Raw genomic sequence first — 19,728 nt, forward strand, 5'->3', positions numbered from 1 at the left:
AAAATGTTGCTTACTGTGACCAGCATGTCCTATCTGTGTCACTCATGATCATCTCTTATGGCTTTGGGGTTACCCATGAAAGGATTTACTAACATCCTTTGTCATTCCAATACATTTGAAGAAGAGATGGGTAGGTAGCTAGGCAGGATCCTTGTAATCTGCTTTTAGCAACACTAGTATTTATATTGGCTTCAGAAAGCATTCATAACCCTTGACTTATTCCACATTTTGTTGTGTTACAGCCTGAATTTAAAATGGATTAAATAGATATTTTTTCTCAACCATTTCTCACTCATGACAAAGTGAAAACAGGTTTTTAGAAAATTTTGCGAATTTGGTGAAGTACAGAAATATCTAATCTTAAATACCTTCGGGTAAGTCTCTAAGAGCTTTCCACACCTGGATTGTGCAACATTTGCCCATTTATTCTTTTCAAAATTCTTCAAGCTCTGTCAAATTAGTTGTTGATCATTGCTAGACAACCATTTTCAGGTCTTGCCATCGATTTTGAAGTAGATTTAAGGCAAATGTAACTCGCCACTTAGGAACATTCACGGTCTTCTTTGTAAACAGCTCTAGTGTAGATTTGGCCTTGTGTTTTAGGTTATTGTCCTGCTGGAAGGTGAATTCATCTCCCCCGTATCTGGTGGAAAGCAGACAACCAGGTTTTCCTCTAGGATTTTACTTGTGCTTAGGTCCATTTTGTTAAAAAAAAATGTATCCTGAAAAACTTCCAAATCGATTACAAACATACCCACAACATGATGCAGCCACCACTATGCTTGGAATTTTTTATTTATTTTTTATTTCACCTTTATTTAACCAGGTAGGCTAGTTGAAAACAAGTTCTCATTTGCAACTCATTTGCAACCTGGCCAAGATAATGCATAGCAATTCGACACATACAACAACACAGAGTTACACATGGAATAAACAAAACATACAGTCAATAATACAGTTGAACAAAAGAAAACAAAAAGTCTATATACAGTGAGCGCAAATGAGGTAAGTTATGGAAATAAATAGGCCATGGTGGCGAAGTAATTACAATATAGCAATTAAACACTGGAATGGTAGATCGGCAGAAGATGAATGTGCAAGTAGAGATACTGGGGTGAAAAGGAGCAAAATAAATACCAGTATGAGGTAGGTAGGTAGATAGATGGGCTATGTACAGGTGCAGTGATCTGTAAGCTGCTTTGACAGCTGGTGCTTAAAGCTAGTGAGGGAGATATGAGTCTCCAGCTTCAGTGATTTTTTGCAGTTCGTTCCAGTCATGGGCAGCAGAGAACTGTAAGGAAAGACGACTAAAGGAGGAATTGGCTTTGGGGGTGACCAGTGAGATATATCTGTAGGAGCGCATGCTACGAGTGGGTGCTGCTATGGTGACCAGTGAGCTGAGATAAGGTGGGGCTTTACCTAGCAGAGACTTGTAGATAACCTGTAGCCAGTGGGTTTGGCGACGAGTACGAAGCGAGGGCCAACCGACGAGAGCGTACAGGTCGCAATGGTGGGTAGTATATGGGGCTTTGGTGACTAAACGGATTGCACTGTGATAGACTGCATCCAATTTGTTGAGTAGAGTGTTGGAGGCTATTTTATAGATGACATCACTGAAGTCGAGGATCGGTAGGATGGTCAGTTTTATGAGGTATGTTTGGCAGCATGAGTGAAGGAGGCTTTGTTGTGATATAGGAAGCCGATTCTAGATTTAATTTTGGATTGTAGATGCTTAATGTGAGTCTGGAAGGAGAGTTTACAGTCTAACCAGACACCTAGGTATTTGTAGATGTCCACGTATTCTATGCTGGACAGGCGAGCAGGTGCGGGCAGTGATCGATTGAATAGCATGCATTTGTTTTACTTGTGTTTAAGAGCAGTTGGAAGCCACGGAAGGAGAGTTGTATGTCATTGAAGCTCATCTGGATGTTAGTTAACACAGTGTCCAAAGAAGCAGTAGGGCAGATTTATTTTCAGAAATATATATGTGTATGTATGTGAAGCTGATGGGTAAGTAGATAGATTTATTTATTTGTTCATTATGTTTTTCCTTACAGATTTTCAGAGTGTGATGTTAGTTAGGAAGGAGGGGTATGAAGTAGAGGTCGATCGATTATGATTATTCAATGCTGATACCGATTATTGGAGGACCAAAAAAAGCAGATAACGATTTAATTGGCCGATTTGAAGAAAAAAAATGTATTTGTAATAATGACAATTACAACAATACTGAATGAACACTTATTTTAACTTAATATAATACATCAATAAAATCAATTTAGCCTGAAATAAATAATGAAACATGTTCAATTTGGTTTAAATAATGCAAAAACAAAGTGTTGGAGAAGAAAGTAAAAGTGCAATATGTGCTATGTAAGAAAGCTAACATTTAAGTTCCTTGCTCAGAACATTTGTCTCTATAAGATTTGTATTTCATATACCTTTGACTATGTTCTTATAGGCACTTTAGTATTGCCAGTATAGCTTCCGTCCCTCGCCCCTCCCTGGGCTCGAACCAGGAACACTTTGACAACAGCCACCCTCGAAGCAGCGTTACCCATGCAGAGCAAGGGGGACAACTACTCCAAGTCTCAGAGCGAGTGACGTTTGAAATGCTATTAGCACGCACCCCGCTAACTAGCTAGCCATTTCACATCGGTTACACCAGCCTCATCTCGGGAGTTGATAGGCTTGTTGATAGGCTTGATACGCTGATTCGGTGTGCGAGTTCATTAGACCGTGCGTTGAAGATGTCGTTCCCATAGCAACGATTAAAACATTCCCTAACCAGAAACCGTGGATTGATGGCAGCATTCGCGTGAAACTGAAAGCGCGAACCACTGCTTTTAATCAGGGCAAGGTGACTGGTAACATGACCGAACACAAACAGTGCAGCTATTCCCTCCGCAAGGCTATCAAACAAGCTAAGCGTCAGTACAGAGACAAAGTAGAATCTAAATTCAACGGCTCAGACACAAGAGGCATGTGGCAGGGTCTACAGTCAATCATGGACTACAAGAAGAAATCCAGCCCAGTCACGGACCAGGATGTCTTGCTCCCAGGCAGACTAAATAACTTTTTGCCCGCTTTGAGGTCAATACAGTGCCACTGACACGGCCTGCAATGAAAACATGCGGACTCTCCTTCACTGCAGCCGAGGTGAGTAAGACATTTAAACGTGTTAACCCTCGCAGGGCTGCAGGCCCAGACGGCATCCCCAGCCGTGCCCTCAGAGCATGCGCAGACCAGCTGGCCGGTGTGTTTACGGACATATTCAATCAATCCCTATACCAGTCTGCTGTTCCCACATGCTTCAAGAGGGCCACCATTGTTCCTGTTCCAAAGAAAGCTAAGGTAATTGAGCTAAACGACTACCACCCCGTAGCACTCACTTCCGTCATCATGAAGTGCTTTGAGAGACTAGTCAAGGACCATATCACCTCCACCCTACCTGACACCCTAGACCCACTCCAATTTGCTTACCGCCCAAATAGGTCCACAGACGATGCAATCTCAACCACACTGCACACTGCCCTAACCCATCTGGACAAGAGGAATACCTATGTGAGAATGCTGTTCATCGACTACAGCTCGGCATTCAACACCATAGTACCCTCCAAGCTCGTCATCAAGCTCGAGACCCTGGGTCTCGACCCCGCCCTGTGCAACTGGGTACTGGACTTCCTGACGGGCCACCCCAGGTGGTGAGGGTAGGCAACAACATCTCCATCCCGCTGATCCTCAACACTGGGGCCCCACAAGGGTGCTTTCTGAGCCCTCTCCTGTACTCCCTGTTCACCCACGACTGCGTGGCCACGCACGCCTCCAACTCAATCATCAAGTTTGCGGACGACACAACAGTGGTAGGCTTGATTACCAACAACGACGAGACGGCCTACAGGGAGGAGGTGAGGGCCCTCGGAGTGTGGTGTCAGGAAAATAACCTCACACTCAACGTCAACAAAACTAAGGAGATGATTGTGGACTTCAGGAAACAGCAGAGGGAACACCCCCATCCACATCGATGGAACAGTAGTGGAGAGGGTAGCAAGTTTTAAGTTCCTCGGCATACACATCACAGACAAACTGAATTGGTCCACTCACACAGACAGCATCGTGAAGAAGGCGCAGCAGCGCCTCTTTAACCTCAGGAGGCTGAAGAAATTCGGCTTGTCACCAAAAGCACTCACAAACTTCTACAGATGCACAATCGAGAGCATCCTGGCGGGCTGTATCACCGCCTCGTACGGCAACTGCTCCGCCCACAACCGTAAGGCTCTCCAGAGGGTAGTGAGGTCTGCACAACGCATCACCGGGGCAAACTACCTGCCCCCAGGACACCTACACCACCCGATGTTACAGGAAGGCCATAAAGATCATCAAGGACATCAACCACCGAGCCACTGCCTGTTCACCCCGCTATCATCCAGAAGGCGAGGTCAGTACAGGTGCATCAAAGCTGGGACCGAGAGACTGAAAAACAGCTTCTCTCTCAAGGCCATCAGACTGTTAAACAGCCACCACTAACATTGAGTGGCTGCTGCCAACACACTGACACTGACTCAACTCCAGCCACTTTAATAATGGGAATTGATGGGAAATTATGTAAATATATCACTAGCCACTTTAAACAATGCTACCTTATATAATGTTACTTCCCTATATTATTCATCTCATATGCATACGTATATACTGTACTCTATATCATCGACTGCATCCTTATGTAATACATGTATCACTAGCCACTTTAACTATGCCACTTTGTTTACATACTCATCTCATATGTATATACTGTACTCGATACCATCTACTGTATCTTGCCTATGCTGCTCTGTACCATCACTCATTCATATATCCTTATGTACATATTCTTTATCCCCTTACACTGTGTATGACAGTTTTGGAATTGTTAGTTAGATTACTTGTTGGTTATTACTGCATTGTCGGAACTAGAAGCACAAGCATTTCGCTACACTCGCATTAACATCTGCTAACCATGTGTATGTGACAAATAAAATTTGATTTGATTTGAGTCATAAACAGCTCAATGCTTGAAGCACAGTGAAGAGCTGCTGGCAAAATGCACTAAAGTGCTGATTGAATGAATGCTTATGAGCCTGCTGGTGCCTACCATCGCTCAGTCAGACTGCTCTATCAAATGTCAAATCATAGACTTAATTATAACATAATAACACACAGAAATACAAGCCTTTGGTCATTAAAATGGTAGAATCCGAAACGATCATTTAAAAAACAAAACGTTTATTCTTTCAGTGAATTACGGAACCGTTCCGTATTTTATCTAACGGGTGGCAACCCTACGTCGTAAGTATTGCTGTTACATTGTACAACCTTCAATGTTATGTCATAATTAGGTACAATTCTGGCAAATTAATTACGGCCTTTAGGAATAAATGGTCTCAACACAGTTCGCAACGAGCCAGGCGGCCCAAACTGCTGCATATACCCTGACTGCTTGCACGGAACGCAAGAGAAATGACACAATTTCCATAGTTATAAGAAATTCATGTTAGCAGGCAATATTAATATTATTAATATTATTAATTTAAAAATATATACTTGTGTATTGATTTTAAAGAAAGGCATTGATGGTTAGGTACATTGGTGCAACGACAGTGCTTTTTTCGAAAATGCGCTTGTTAAATAATCACGCGTTTGTTTGTAGGCTGTGATTCAATGACAAATTAACAGGCACCGCATCGATTATATGCAACGCAGGACAAGCTAGAGAAACTAGTAATATCATCAACCATGTGTAGTTAACTAGTGATTATGTTAAGATTGTTAAAATCTGTTGTGCCCCTGAACAATGCAGTTAACCCACCGTTCCTAGGCCGTCATTGAAAATAAGAATGTGTTCTAAACCGACATGCCTGGTTAAATAAAGGTGTAAAAAAAAAAAATCGGCAAATCGGTGTCCAAAAAATACTGATTACCGATTGTTATGAAAACTTGAAATCGGCCCTAATTAATCGGCCATTCCGATTTAATCGGTCGACCTTTACTATGAAAGGGTCTCTGGGTCGACCTCTACTATGAAAGGGTCTCTGGGGACCTCTACTATGAAAGGGTCTCTGGGTCGACCTCTACTATGAAAGGGTCTCTGGGTCGACCTCTACTATGAAAGGGTCTCTGGGTCGACCTCTACTATGAAAGGGTCTCTGGGTCGACCTCTACTATGAAAGGGTCTCTGGGTCGACCTCTACTATGAAAGGGTCTCTGGGTGACATGTAAGAAATAGAACATTTTAGTTTTGGACCTTCTGATTTATTGAGAGGGGCTACGGCACATCAGCCCATTGACGAATCCTTATCTTGGTGTGTATGACGTCAATGTAATATCTACTGGCCTGTTTCATTTCTGTTTTACTCTCTTGCCGTGGGAAACGAGATCCTTGTCATGCGCTCGTGAATAGTCTAGCTTATGACCTTTTCTAGTTTGCTTTTTTTGGAATGTGAAAAATGTTTTTTTTGTTAAACCGTGCTAATGTCCTTTTTTGTTTTGTTCCCAGACGAAGGACTTACAATGACGCTAAAGGTCAAGCTGAGCTCAGTTTGTCTGGGTGTGGAGGGGATGACCTGTACTTCCTGTGTTCAGTCTATTGAGCAGCGCATTGGGGGTCTTCCTGGAGTCGTACACATCAAGGTGGGTCCGGTACACATTTAGGAGAGGTTTCCCGGATCCAGATTAAATCTAGTCCTTGGACTCCAGTGAGCATGATTTGTGTTTATTTATTTATTGTCCAGGACTAGGCGCAATCCGGGAAACTGGCCCAATGTGTTTTAACACGTGTATCACAACTTTATAGGATAGGCCTTTGTGTGACATGTACATGTGTTAGATTATAACCTACACATCCAACTGATTTTACAGGATCTGAAGGATGTTTTCACCCTTACAGCTTTGTGTTCATCAATCTTTCACCTTTCAAACAGAATTTCTTCAAACTGCCAAGTCTGCATTTCCACCATAGACTTGACACCATTGCACAATTTCCAGAGATTTAAAATAGCGGAGTTTGCTTTTAAAAAAAAAAAAACCCGTTTCAGAACATTTTAAAAACTAGATGTGAAACTAACTAGCTAGAATTGAGAGAGCAGCAAAAATGTTTCCTTATTTTATCTCTTACCAACTATAATTTGCATTTCATTTCACACAACTAAATATCCCATAGCATCTGATTTCCAGGGTGCCTCCCAAATTGCACCCTATTCTCAACTACTTTTGACCAAGGAATCAGGGAATAGGGTGTGATTTGGGATGCAGCTCTGCCTCCTCCTCTCCCCTAAGGGAGTGGCTTGTTTATATAGCTTAATTGAAGATGAACAGTGATCCTTAATTCCGTGTAAGCAGCTGGAATAATGTCCTAGATGGCAGTAAATGTGGCCTGGCCTTCTCTGTGTGTTTACCCCTCAGGCACAGGTTAATGAGGATATAATGTAATCGCGTTGTTCCTGACAGAGAGCTGGTCTTTACAGGACTGTCATTTGGTTATTGTGGGTCGATAACCGGCTGAACGGGTAGCAGACGGAGGATGGGCAATGTCATAAGTTCCTTAAAGGGTCAGGGGATGTTAATGTGTGTTGTAAGAAGCAGTACATGTCCTTTTTAAGTGAGGAGTGAATAAGTTGTTGTTGAATGTGGACGTTAGGCCTGTTGTATAGTTTTTGACCCTTGTCAAAGTTAAAAACAGTAGTAGACTGTATGAGGAAAGGACAGTCTCTCATTCACTCTTGCTCTCCCTGACACACACACACACACACACACACACACACACACACACACACACACACTTAGGAAAACATAGATCATCTCTGGTACGTGCACACACTTCCCTCCTGTGTTTTTAACTTGCATTTCAGTCAGGGCTGAGTGGTCATGTGATGGCGTCAGTTAATCACAAGTTTCCGTGTGTGTGTGTGTGTGTGTGTGTTAGAGAGATATGGGTTCTTTGTATTGCTACTAGAACATGCTGGAAGCTTCTGAGGCCAATGCACTCCTTTATATACAGTACCAATCAAACGTTGGAACACACCTATTCATTTTTTTTTGGACTGTTTTCTACATTGTAGAATAGTGAAGACATCAAAACTATGAAATAACACACATGGAATCATGTAGTTAAACAAATCAAAAATATATTTTATATTCTTCAAAGTAGCCACCGTTTGCCTTGATGACAGCTTTGCACACTCTTGGCATTCTCTCAACCAGCTTCACCTGGAATGCTTTTCCAACAGTCTTGAAGGAGTTCCCACATATGCTGAGCACTTGTTGGCTGCTTTTCCTTCACTCTGCGGTCCGACTCATCCCAAACCACCTCAATTGGGTTGAGGTCAGGTGATTGTGGAGGTTCACTTACTCTGCATCTCACAAGTTCTCGCAGTTAGAACCAAAAATCTCATTTGGACTCATCAGACCAAATGACAGATTTCCACCGGTCCTAATGTCCATTGTTCATGTTTCCTGGCTCAAGCAAGTCTCTTCTTATTTTTGGTGTCCTTCAGTAGTGGTTTCTTTGCAGAAATTCGACCATGAAGGCCTGATTCAGTCTCCTCTGAACAGTTGATGTTGATGTGTCTGTTACTTGAACTCTGAAGCATTTATTTGGGCTGAAATTTCTGAGGCTGGTAACTCTGATGAACTTATCCTCTGCAGCAGAGGTAACTCTGGGTCTTCCTTTCCTGTGTGGCGGTCCTCATGAGAGACAGGTTCATCATAGCGCTTGATGGTTTTTGCACTTGAAGAAACGTTCAAACTTCTTGAAATGTTCCAGATTGACTGACCTTCATGTCTTAAAGTAATGATGGTCTGTTTCTCTTTGCTTATTTGAGCTGTTCTTGCCATAATATGGACTTGGGTCTTTTATGAAATAGGGCTGTCTTCTGTATACCACCCCTACCTTGTCACAACACAACTGATTGGCTCAAACGCATTCCGAAGGAAAGAAATTCCACAAATTAACTTTTAACAAATTTTGCCTAAAATGACCCAAATCTAACTGCCTGTAGCTCAGGACCTGAAGCAAGGATATACATATTATTGATACCATTTGAAAGGAAACACTTTAAAGTTTGTGGAAATGTTAAATTATATATGTATGAGAATATAACACATTAGATCTGGTAAAAGATAATACAAAGAAAAATAAACATGTTGTTTTTTGTACCATCTTTGAATTGCCAGATAAAAAGGCCATAATGTGTTATTCCAGCCCAGGTGTAATTTAGATCAATACTGACCAAAGGTGCCTAATTGGTTAATTAATACACGTTCAAGTTCATAACTGTGCGCTCTCTCCTCAAACAATAGCATGGTGTTCTTTCACTGTAATAGCTACTGTAAATTGGACAGTGCAGTTAGATTAATGAGAATTTAAGCTTTCTGCCAATATCAGACATATCCATGTCCTGGGAAATGTTCTTGTTACTTACAACCTCATGCTAATTGCATTAGCATACGTTAGCTCAAACGTCCTGAAGGGGGGGACACACACCGATCCTGTTGATGTTAATTGAAATGCATTCCAGGTGACTTCCTCTTGAAGCTGCACAAGGATCATCTTCAGACTACTTGTTTATGTGGAATAGATTTGATGTCCTATTGGTCGTAGTTTCGTATGGTTTTAGTAACCGTCTCAGTGTGATTTCAGCCATGAATCTCAGAATTGTGCTGATTTACATAATAACCATGACATGACCATTTTTTTTATGGCTGTCAATGACTGCATGTCACCATGGCATAATTTTATAACAGCTGTATAATTCTGTTTTAGTTTCAAAGCCTAGTTTTAGAAACTGCATTACTGTATATCAGCTCTCACTTCTGTTAATTTCAGTATAAATTGTTTTTTAATTATTCTGTTTGCCATTTTTTTTCTGGTAGGTGTCTCTGGAGCTGAAGAATGCCAGCATCGTCTTCGACCACAGCCATCACACTCCAGAGTCCCTGGCTGAGGCCGTGGAGGACATGGGGTTTGACTCCATCCTCTCAGACACTAGCACATCCTCCGTGGTGCTCACGGAGACCCAGCTGGTCCCCATCCCAGCCCTTCTCACCCCCGAAGCACAACAGGAGGCTCTGACCAGGCTAGCTCAGCTCCAGGGGGTCCTGGAGGTCCAGGAGAACAAGGACCAGAGGGGGGTGTCCGTTACCTTCATCCCTACCCTGATCAGTTTAGTGCAGCTGGGGGAGGTGGTTAGTAGCTTGACCCCCCTCCTGGAGGTCCCTACATCCAATAGCCCAACAGAGGAAACTCTTGTCCCAGCTCCTGCCACAGTTTTAGCCACAGTCACAGTGTCAGCCCCGGCCACATCCTCACAGCCTCAGCTGGTGAAGATGCGGATCGAGGGCATGGTCTGTCTGTCCTGCACCACCACCATCGAAGGGAAGATTGGCAAGCTCAAAGGAGTTGAGAAAATCAAAGGTAACTTTGTTACTTTGTATTGCGTAGTAGTCACCGGTTTTACACTGAAGGTCATTTATCATTTGATCGTGAATCAATGAGTTCTGATCAAGTGTAGTGCTGATCTTGCTAAAGGTCCGATGCAGCTGTTTTAATCTCAATATCAAATCATTTCTTGGTAACAATGAAGTGCCTTACTGTGATTTGTTTTCAATTAAAATGGTAAAAAAAGAAACAAATAGCTTCTTAAGCGAAGAGCAATTTCTCAAGCAAGGATTTTGCTTGTATTGTCTGGCGGTGGTCTGAGATGTTGAACTCTCTTTTCTTATTGATCTATTAGCTACACTGAACAAAAATATAAACTCAACATGTAAAGTGTTGGTCCCATGTTTCATGAGCTGAAATAAAAGAGAAACACAATGCTGAGGAGTATTTCTGTCTGTAATAAAGAGTTTTTTTGGGGGGAACTCATTCTGATTGGCTGGGCCAGCCTCCAAAGTGGGTGGGCCCAAGCCCACCAAGGGCTGCGCCCCTGCCCAGTCATGTGGAATCCATAGATTAGGGCTTAATGTATTTACTTAAACATTGACTGATTTCCTTCTATGAACTGTAACTCAGTAAAATCTTAGAAATTGTTGCATGTTGTGTTTTATATATTTTTTTTAAAGTATCATTTATCAGCTGGTGATGTCATCAGGCAGGCCCAAAATTCCATCTAGCTAAAACAGGCTGAAACTTCTTTTCAAACAGCTGTTTTCACAGTATTATTCCAATCTCATAGTGGTGGAAAATAAAAATTGACTGCACTGGTCCTGTATCTGACTTTGCATTCTATTACGATTAATGAATATGGGAAGTTCTAGTATTCTCACTTAACATTAACTTGCATTTCAGGGTCAGGAATAATCAGTAAAAAAAAAACTCAATCTCCTGTTTTTCTGTCCTCAACACAGTGATAATTTTGGATTCCTGGAGATTATAATTTATTAATGTTTCCCTTGTGTGTTCTCCCCCAGTGGTTCTAGACTCCCAGGAGGCCACTGTTCTCTACCTGCCGTACCTCATCACTATCGACGACATCATCGCCCAGATCGCCAAGGCAGGCTTCAAAGCCACACCCAAGTCCAAGCCCCGCCCCCTGCAGCTGTCAGTCAGTGAGATGGAGCGGTTGCTAAGCGCTGCCCTATCCCCCCCACCGCCAGTGGAATGTTCCACCGAGGACTCTGAGGTGTCCACAGACTCGGCCCAGACTACCCTCAGGGTGACAGGCATGCACTGCCACTCCTGTGTGGTAAACATCCAGGATAACATCTCCAAGCTGGCTGGGGTGACCTCCATAGAGGTATTGTTGGAGAGCGAGAGCGCCTCCATCCACTACGACCCAGGGAGAGTGACTGTGTCTGGGCTACAGCAAGCCATCGAGTCCCTGCCACCAGGGACGTTTAAAACCCAACCCTGGAGCTCTACCTCTGGAGGTGTTAGCCCTACATCCACCACACCACCACCGTCGTCCCAGGCCGGCCTCTCCTCCACCCAGCCCTGCTACAGCCAGCCTCTGACGGCCACGGCCCTAATCCATATCGAGGGGATGACCTGTGGGTTCTGTGTTCAGTCCATCGAGGGGATGCTTTCTCAGAGGAAGGGGGTGCGGTCAGCCAAGGTGTCGCTGGCCAATCACAGAGGGGCGTTTGAGTACGACCCTCTCCTCACCCAACCAGAGGAGCTCAGAGAGGCCATCGAGGACATGGGATTTGATGCCTTCCTGCCTGGTGAGTTGATGGGCGGTTTGTATTATTTTATCCTCCTAACTAGGGTTTCAAAATTCAGCAAAGGTTCCATATGTTCCCAGGTTTTTCAGAGATCCTGGTTGGGAGGATTCCCTCTCTCCTTATTCTGGGAATCATACAACAGGAATTTCTGTCTTTGGGGAAGTTTCTGGACATGTGCAACCCTACACCTAATAATATCTCTAGCCTAAAGGCTGTGCTGTGAAGCAAAACAAATGAATCTGTGTCTATTTTGTAACTCGTAAACTTCCCAGAACAGTAGCTGAAGAACAGCCATAGAAAGCAGAATGAGAAACCGACGTGAAATGGAAACTCATTGTTGCTACATTGTCCTTTTTAGAAACCAACTCCCTGTTGACCGTCCCAGTTATCAGTCCCCCTCGCCCCCTTCCCCCGCCCCTGTCAAGGAGAAGGAGCTGGACAGCGACCCAGAGAGGGGCGCTGCACAGTGTGTTAAGGGGGCCCCAAACACCCTCGCTAAATGCTTCATTCAGATTGGTGGAATGACCTGTGCATCCTGTGTGGCCAACATCGAGAGGAACCTGAAGAATGAACATGGTGAGAGGAGATTATGTTCATGAGGGCATGCAATTTTATTTGTTTATTTTTTTGCAATGATTTACTCCCTGTTTCAGTCAATTTTCTTTGGTAATTAACACAACCTGGTACTGACTACTGATGGGAACTATAGTGTAGATCTATTAGGAACACTGACATAGAGCCTGTTCTTTACAAAAGCTAGCTGTCGTATCTGGTACGGAAAAGTGTCATAAATGGTGTCAGTTTAAGATTTACGATGGCGGTTTTTAAGTAACATGGGAGGAACGTGTAGGGTGTTATGAAGGCCGTGGACTTCTACCTGGTCAGGAAACCCCAGGCCTTTAGTAAAGGCATGAATCACTTGTATGTTTACTGTTGTCTCCCTTAAGCATCAAACTCATGTATCAGTTCAATAGGAAAGTGATTAAAATGGCTATGTTGCATTAGTCTTAACATTGTCCTGCGTTCCTCTGTGCAGGTATCTACTCTGTGCTGGTGGCCCTGATGGCTAGTAAGGCTGAGGTCCGTTATAACCCTGAGGTGATGGACCCTCTGAAGATAGCAGAGTATGTCAGAGAGTTGGGCTTCACTGCTTCTGTCATGGAGAACTATGAGGGTTCTGATGGAAGTCTGGAACTTGTGGTGAGTGTTCTGATTCTCATCACCACACCGTAATGGTGTTCTGATTCTCATCACCACACCGTAATGGTGTTCTGATTCTCATCACCACACCGTAATGGTGTTCTGATTCTCATCACCACACCGTAATGGTGTTCTGATTCTCATCACCACACCGTAATGGTGTTCTGATTCTCATCACCACACCGTAATGGTGTTCTGATTCTCATCACCACACCGTAATGGTGTTCTGATTCTCATCACCACACCGTAAAGGTGTTCTGATTCTCATCACCACACCGTAATGGTGTTCTGATTCTCATCACCACACCGTAATGGTGTTCTGATTCTCATCACCACACCGTAATGGTGCGATTTGGATGAATCTCACAATCATGATGTTTTATAGGGCTAGTGATATTTCCACTGCCCCTGTTCCCTCTTGAATAATCCCAGATTGTCTCTGTGCCACACCCCTGCTAGATGTCCCCTTTTCAACAGTACATTCTCCTCTCCACCTCTCTCCAGGTCAGGGGAATGACTTGTGCCTCCTGCGTTCACAAAATAGAGTCCAGCCTGATGAAAGAGAACGGTATCGTCTACGCCTCTGTTGCCCTGGCAACCAACAAAGCCCACATCAAGTACGACCCGGAGGTGACGGGACCGAGAGACGTCATCAAACTCATAGAGGTACTTCCTTTTATTTTTTTATTTTTTTTTCAATCATTCATTAATTTGTTCATCCCAACTGGGTCATCCAACTCCTCTCCTCTGCCCTTGTAACGGTTTTGACTTGAGGTTATTATTTATAGGGGTGCCAGGTAGGTTGTGCCTACCAGAGAAAACATTGGTTTCTCCTTTTAGTTTGGGTGGGAATGAGTCCCATCTGGTCCGTCAAGTCTACACCAATACAAAGGACTTATGTAAAAGTCAGGATGGAAATAAACTTTTCATAAACCCTTAAAACATTGGAAAGAACTTCAAAAACAACTATATTCTTTTGCGTGGGTTGTATTAGCAACAACAATGATTACACACATATAATAATATCACAATGAGTTCTGGTTCCTCCAGAAATGTCCTGTACCTCGGGCCTAAAAAGAGTCCAGCCCGGTAAAGGAGTTCAGTGAACTCAAGTGACTTTTGTCACGCAATGTTTGTCCGTTCATTCCGTGTAGCGTAAACCCAGTATTAAACATACAATTATTTTACCACAGAACTTTAAAGCGTATCAACTCTTACTAAGTCCTCAACTACAACTAACTACATAAATCACCACCGTATACATGACATCAAAACAAATGAAATACCGTATACAAAAAGGTTGTAGTCAGTCAGACAATCCAATCCGCCAATAGATCTCCAGCGGAGAAAGGCCACGAAGAACGGAGAGGTGTAGCCCACGGACGCAAAGAGTGGATCCGATCCTGGGTAAACTCTATTAGGCTACAAAACACACGTTTAACGGCAACAAAACAAACGGAATAGAGAAGCTTCGGCACTGAGGGTTGAACACATCCTCATTCACGTCTCCATCACAACCCCACTTTTGCGCAGCTAATGCTGGATATTTAATTGGGAATTAAAGGGAAAGCGCCCTATTGGAAGGAGCTGCACTGAGACGGTTCAGAATAATTCAGGGCCGTCACACCCTTCATGACAATGTGATATCAGTTTCTTTACCTAGTAAAATAAAGGGTTACATTTTATTCATTCATTTTGTCTGTTTATCAGAACCTGGGCTTCGAGGCATCTCTGGTGAAGAGGGATCGTACCGGCAGTCACCTGGACCACAGCAGAGAGATCACACAGTAATGGAAGGGAATGGGAGGTGTGGGATAACTGGCGGCAGTAGTTCAGCTGCTTGGGTTTTTTCCTCACTGGCTATGTAGACGAGATTACTCATCTGTCTCCATCTCTGTACCACCTCCTCTCTCTCTCTTCTCTCAGGTGGAGGAAGTCGTTCCTGGTCAGCCTGTTCTTCTGCGTCCCAGTCATGGGGATGATGACCTACATGATCATAGTAGATCACCAGATCAGCACGTCTCACCAGCACAACGCCACCGCACAGGACCGGGAACACTACCACTCCACCATGTTCCTGGAGAGACAGCTGCTTCCAGGCCTCTCCATCATGAACCTGATCTCATTCCTCTTCTGTGTCCCTGTACAGGTAGGAGAAAGATGGAGGGATAGATGGAGGGATAGCTGGGGAGGGAGGGATAGCTGGGGAGGGAGGGATAGCTGGGGAGGGGAGGGATAGCTGGGGAGGGAGGGATAGCTGGGGAGGGAGGGATAGCTGGGGAGGGAGGGATAGCTACATAGATATAGGGAGGGATAGCTACATAGATATAGGGAGGGATAGCTACATAGATATAGGGAGGGATAGCTACATAGATATAGGGAGGGATAGCTGGATAGATAGATATATGGGGGGGAGGGATGGATGGGGATGGATGGAGAGTGGGAGGGAGGGAGGGATGGAGAGTGGGAGGGAGGGATGGAGAGTGGGGAGGGAGGGATGGAGAGTGGGAGGGAGGGATAGATGGAGAGAGATGTATGGAGGGAGGGATAGAGGATAGATGGGAGGGAGGATTGATGGGGAGGGAGGAGATAGATATATGGAGGGAGGGATAGATGTGGAGGGAGGGACAGATGGAGAGTGGGAGGGATATATGAGAGAGTGGGAGGGAGGGATAGATATATGGAGGGAGGGATAGATATATGGAGGGGAGGGAGGGATAGATGGAGAGGGAGAGATAGATGGAGAGGGAGGGATTGATGGGGAGGGAGGGATTGATGGGGAGGGAGGGAGGGATTGATGGGGAGGGGGAGGGAGGGATAGAGGATAGATGTGGAGGGAGGGATAGATGGGGAGGGATAGATGGAGAGGGAGGGATATATGAGAGAGTGGGAGGGAGGGATAGATAGATAGATGGAGGGAGGGATAGATAGATAGATGGGGAGGGAGGGATAGATAGATGGGGAGGGAGGGATGGAGAGGGAGGGAGAGATAGATATATGGAGGGAGGGATAGAGGATAGATGGGGGGAGGGAGGGATATATGAGAGAGTGGGAGGGAGGGATTGATGGGGAGGGAGGGATATATGAGAGAGTGGGATGGGGAGGGATTGATGGGGAGGGATGGAGAGATAGATATATGGAGGGAGGGTAAGAGGATAGATGGGGAGGGATAGATAGATATATGGAGGGGGAGGGAGGGATAGATGGGAGAGGGAATGATTGATGGGGAGGGAGGGATAGATAGATGGGGAGGGAGAGATAGATAGATGGGGGAGGGAGGGATTGATGGGGAGGGAGGATATATGAGAGAGTGGGAGGGAGGGATTGATGGGGAGGGAGGGATTGATGGGGAGGGAGGGATATATGAGAGAGTGGGAGGGAGGGATTGATGGGGAGGGGGAGGGATAGATGGAGAGTGGGAGGGAGGGATTGATGGGGAGGGGGAGGGAGGGATAGAGGATAGATGGGGAGGGAGGGAGAGATAGATATATGGAGGGAGGATAGATGGGGAGGGAGGGATGGATAGATGGGGAGGGAGGGATGGATAGATGGGGAGGGAGGGATAGATAGATAGATGGGGAGGGAGGGATAGATAGATGGGGAGGGAGGGATATATGAGAGAGTGGGAGGGAGGGATTGATGGGGAGGGGGAGGGATAGATGGAGAGTGGGAGGGAGGGATTGATGGGGAGGGGGAGGGATAGAGGATAGATGGGGGGGGAGGGATAGATGGGGAGGGAGGGATAGATGGGGAGGGAGGGAGAGATAGATATATGGAGGGAGGGTAAGAGGATAGATGGGGAGGGAGGGATTGATGGGGAGGGAGGGATTGATGGGGAGGGAGGGATAGATGGGGAGGGAGGGAGAGATAGATATATGGAGGGAGGGTAAGAGGATAGATGGGGAGGGAGGGATAGATGGGGAGGGAGGGATAGATGGGGAGGGAGGGATAGATGGGGAGGGATAGATAGATAGATGGGGAGGGATGGAGAGGGAGGAGAGATAGATATATGGAGGGAGGGATAGAGGATAGATGGGGAGGGAGGGATTGATGGGGAGGGAGGGATATATGAGTGGGAGGGAGGGATTGATGGGGAGGGAGGGATAGATGGACAGTGGGAGGGAGGGATAGATGGGGAGGGAGGGAGGGATAGATGGGGAGGGAGGGAGGGATTGATGGGGAGGGAGGGAGGGATTGATGGGGAGGGAGGGAGGGATTGATGGGGAGGGGAGGGAGGGATAGAGGATAGATGGGGAGGGATAGATGGGGAGGGATAGATGGAGAGGGAGGGATATATGAGAGAGTGGGAGGGAGGGATAGATGGGGGAGGGAGATAGATATATGGAGGGAGGGATAGATGGATAGATGGGGAGGGATAGATAGATAGATGGGGAGGGAGGGATAGATGGGGAGGGATAGATAGATAGATGGGGAGGGAGGGATAGATAGATGGGGAGGGAGGGATGGAGAGGGAGGGAGAGATAGATATATGGAGGGGGGTAAGAGGATAGATGGGGAGGGATAGATAGATATATGGAGGGGAGGGATTGATGGGGAGGGAGGGATATATGAGAGAGTGGGAGGGAGGGATTGATGGGGAGGGATTGATGGAGAGGGAGGGAGAGATAGATATATGGAGGGAGGGTAAGAGGATAGAGGGGAGGGATAGATAGATATATGGAGGAGGGAGGGAGGGATAGATGGAGAGGAGGGATTGATGGGGGAGGGAGGGATAGATAGATGGGGAGGAGAGATAGATAGATGGGGGGGAGGGATTGATGGGGAGGGATAGATGAGAGGGAGGGAGGGATAGATGGGGAGGGAGGGATTGATGGGGGGGAGGGAGGGATATAGAGAGAGTGGGAGGGAGGATTGATGGGGAGGGAGGGATAGATGGAGAGTGGGAGGGATTGATGGGGGGAGGGAGGGATAGAGGATAGATGGAGAGATAGATATATGGAGGGAGGATAGATGGGGAGGAGGGATGGATAGATGGGGAGGGAGGGATGGATAGATGGGGAGGGATGGATAGATGGGGAGGAGGGATGGATAGATGGGGAGGGAGGGATGGATAGATGGGGAGGGAGGGATGAGAGAGTGGGAGGGAGGATTGATGGGGAGGGGAGGGATAGAGGATAGATGGGGAGGGAGGGAGAGATGGGGAGGGAGAGATAGATATATGGAGGGAGGGTAAGAGGATAGATGGGGAGGGAGGGATAGATGGGGAGGGATAGATATATAGATGGGGAGGGGAGATAGATAGATGGGGAGGGATGGAGAGGGAGGGAGAGATGGATAGATGGGGAGGAGAGATCGATAGATGGGGAGGGATGGAGAGGGAGGGAGAGATAGATATATGGAGGGAGGGATAGAGGATAGATGGGGAGGAGGGATTGATGGGGAGGGAGGGATATATGAGAGAGTGGGAGGGAGGGATTGATGGGGAGAGGGATAGATGGACAGTGGGAGGGAGGGATAGATGGGGAGGGAGGATTGATGGGGAGGGAGGGATATATGAGAGAGTGGAAGGGAGGGATTGATGGGGAGAGGGATAGATGGAGAGTGGGAGGGAGGGATAGATGGGAGGGAGGGATAGATGGGGAGGAAGGGATTGATGGGGGGAGGGAGGGATATATGAGAGAGTGGGAGGGAGGGATTGATGGGGAGGGGAGGGATAGATGGAGAGTGGGAGGGAGGGATTGATGGGGAGGGAGGGATAGAGGATAGATGGGGAGGGAGGGAGAGATAGATATATGGAGGGGGAGGGTAAGAGGATAGATGGGGAGAGGGAGGGATAGATGGGGAGGGAGGGATGGAGAGGAGGGAGGGATAGATATATGGAGGGAGGGATGAGATGGGGAGGGAGGGATGGAGAGGGAGGGAGGGATAGATATATGGAGGGAGGGATAGAGGATAGATGGGGAGGGAGGGATTGATGGGGAGGGAGGGATTGATGGGGAGGGAGGGATATGAGAGAGTGGGAGGGAGGGATTGATGGAGAGTGGGAGGGAGGGATAGATGGGGAGGGAGGGATTGATGGGGGGAGGATTGATGGGGAGGGAGGATTGATGGGGAGGGAGATATATGAGAGTGGGAGGGAGGGATTGATGGGGAGGGGGAGGGATAGATGGGGAGGGAGGGATAGAGGAGAGTGGGAGGGATATAGGAGGGAGGGATAGATGGAGGGGAGGGAGAGAGATATGGAGGGAGGGAGGGATAGGATAGATGGGGGAGGGATAGAGTGGGAGGGATACATGAGAGTGGGAGGGATACATGAGAGTGGGAGGGAGGGATTGATGGGGAGGGAGGGATTGATGGGGAGGGAGGGATTGA

General features: G+C 46.1%; 1 protein-coding gene across 1 annotated transcript in view; it reads left to right on the forward strand.

The window, feature by feature from the left end:
- LOC121840388 (copper-transporting ATPase 1-like) overlaps nt 1-19,728 on the forward strand; it is a 43,630-nt gene that overhangs the window by 967 nt on the left and 22,935 nt on the right. Inside the window, 9 exon segments of the mRNA XM_042303424.1 lie at nt 6,533-6,666; nt 9,907-10,447; nt 11,443-12,195; nt 12,554-12,573; nt 12,576-12,771; nt 13,232-13,395; nt 13,900-14,061; nt 15,106-15,182; nt 15,322-15,544. Coding sequence (XP_042159358.1) covers nt 6,547-6,666; nt 9,907-10,447; nt 11,443-12,195; nt 12,554-12,573; nt 12,576-12,771; nt 13,232-13,395; nt 13,900-14,061; nt 15,106-15,182; nt 15,322-15,544 — 2,256 coding nt within the window. The 5' untranslated portion in view covers nt 6,533-6,546.

This window comes from Oncorhynchus tshawytscha, linkage group LG21 (genome assembly GCF_018296145.1).
Source record: "Oncorhynchus tshawytscha isolate Ot180627B linkage group LG21, Otsh_v2.0, whole genome shotgun sequence".
Classification (NCBI taxonomy): domain Eukaryota; kingdom Metazoa; phylum Chordata; class Actinopteri; order Salmoniformes; family Salmonidae; genus Oncorhynchus; species Oncorhynchus tshawytscha.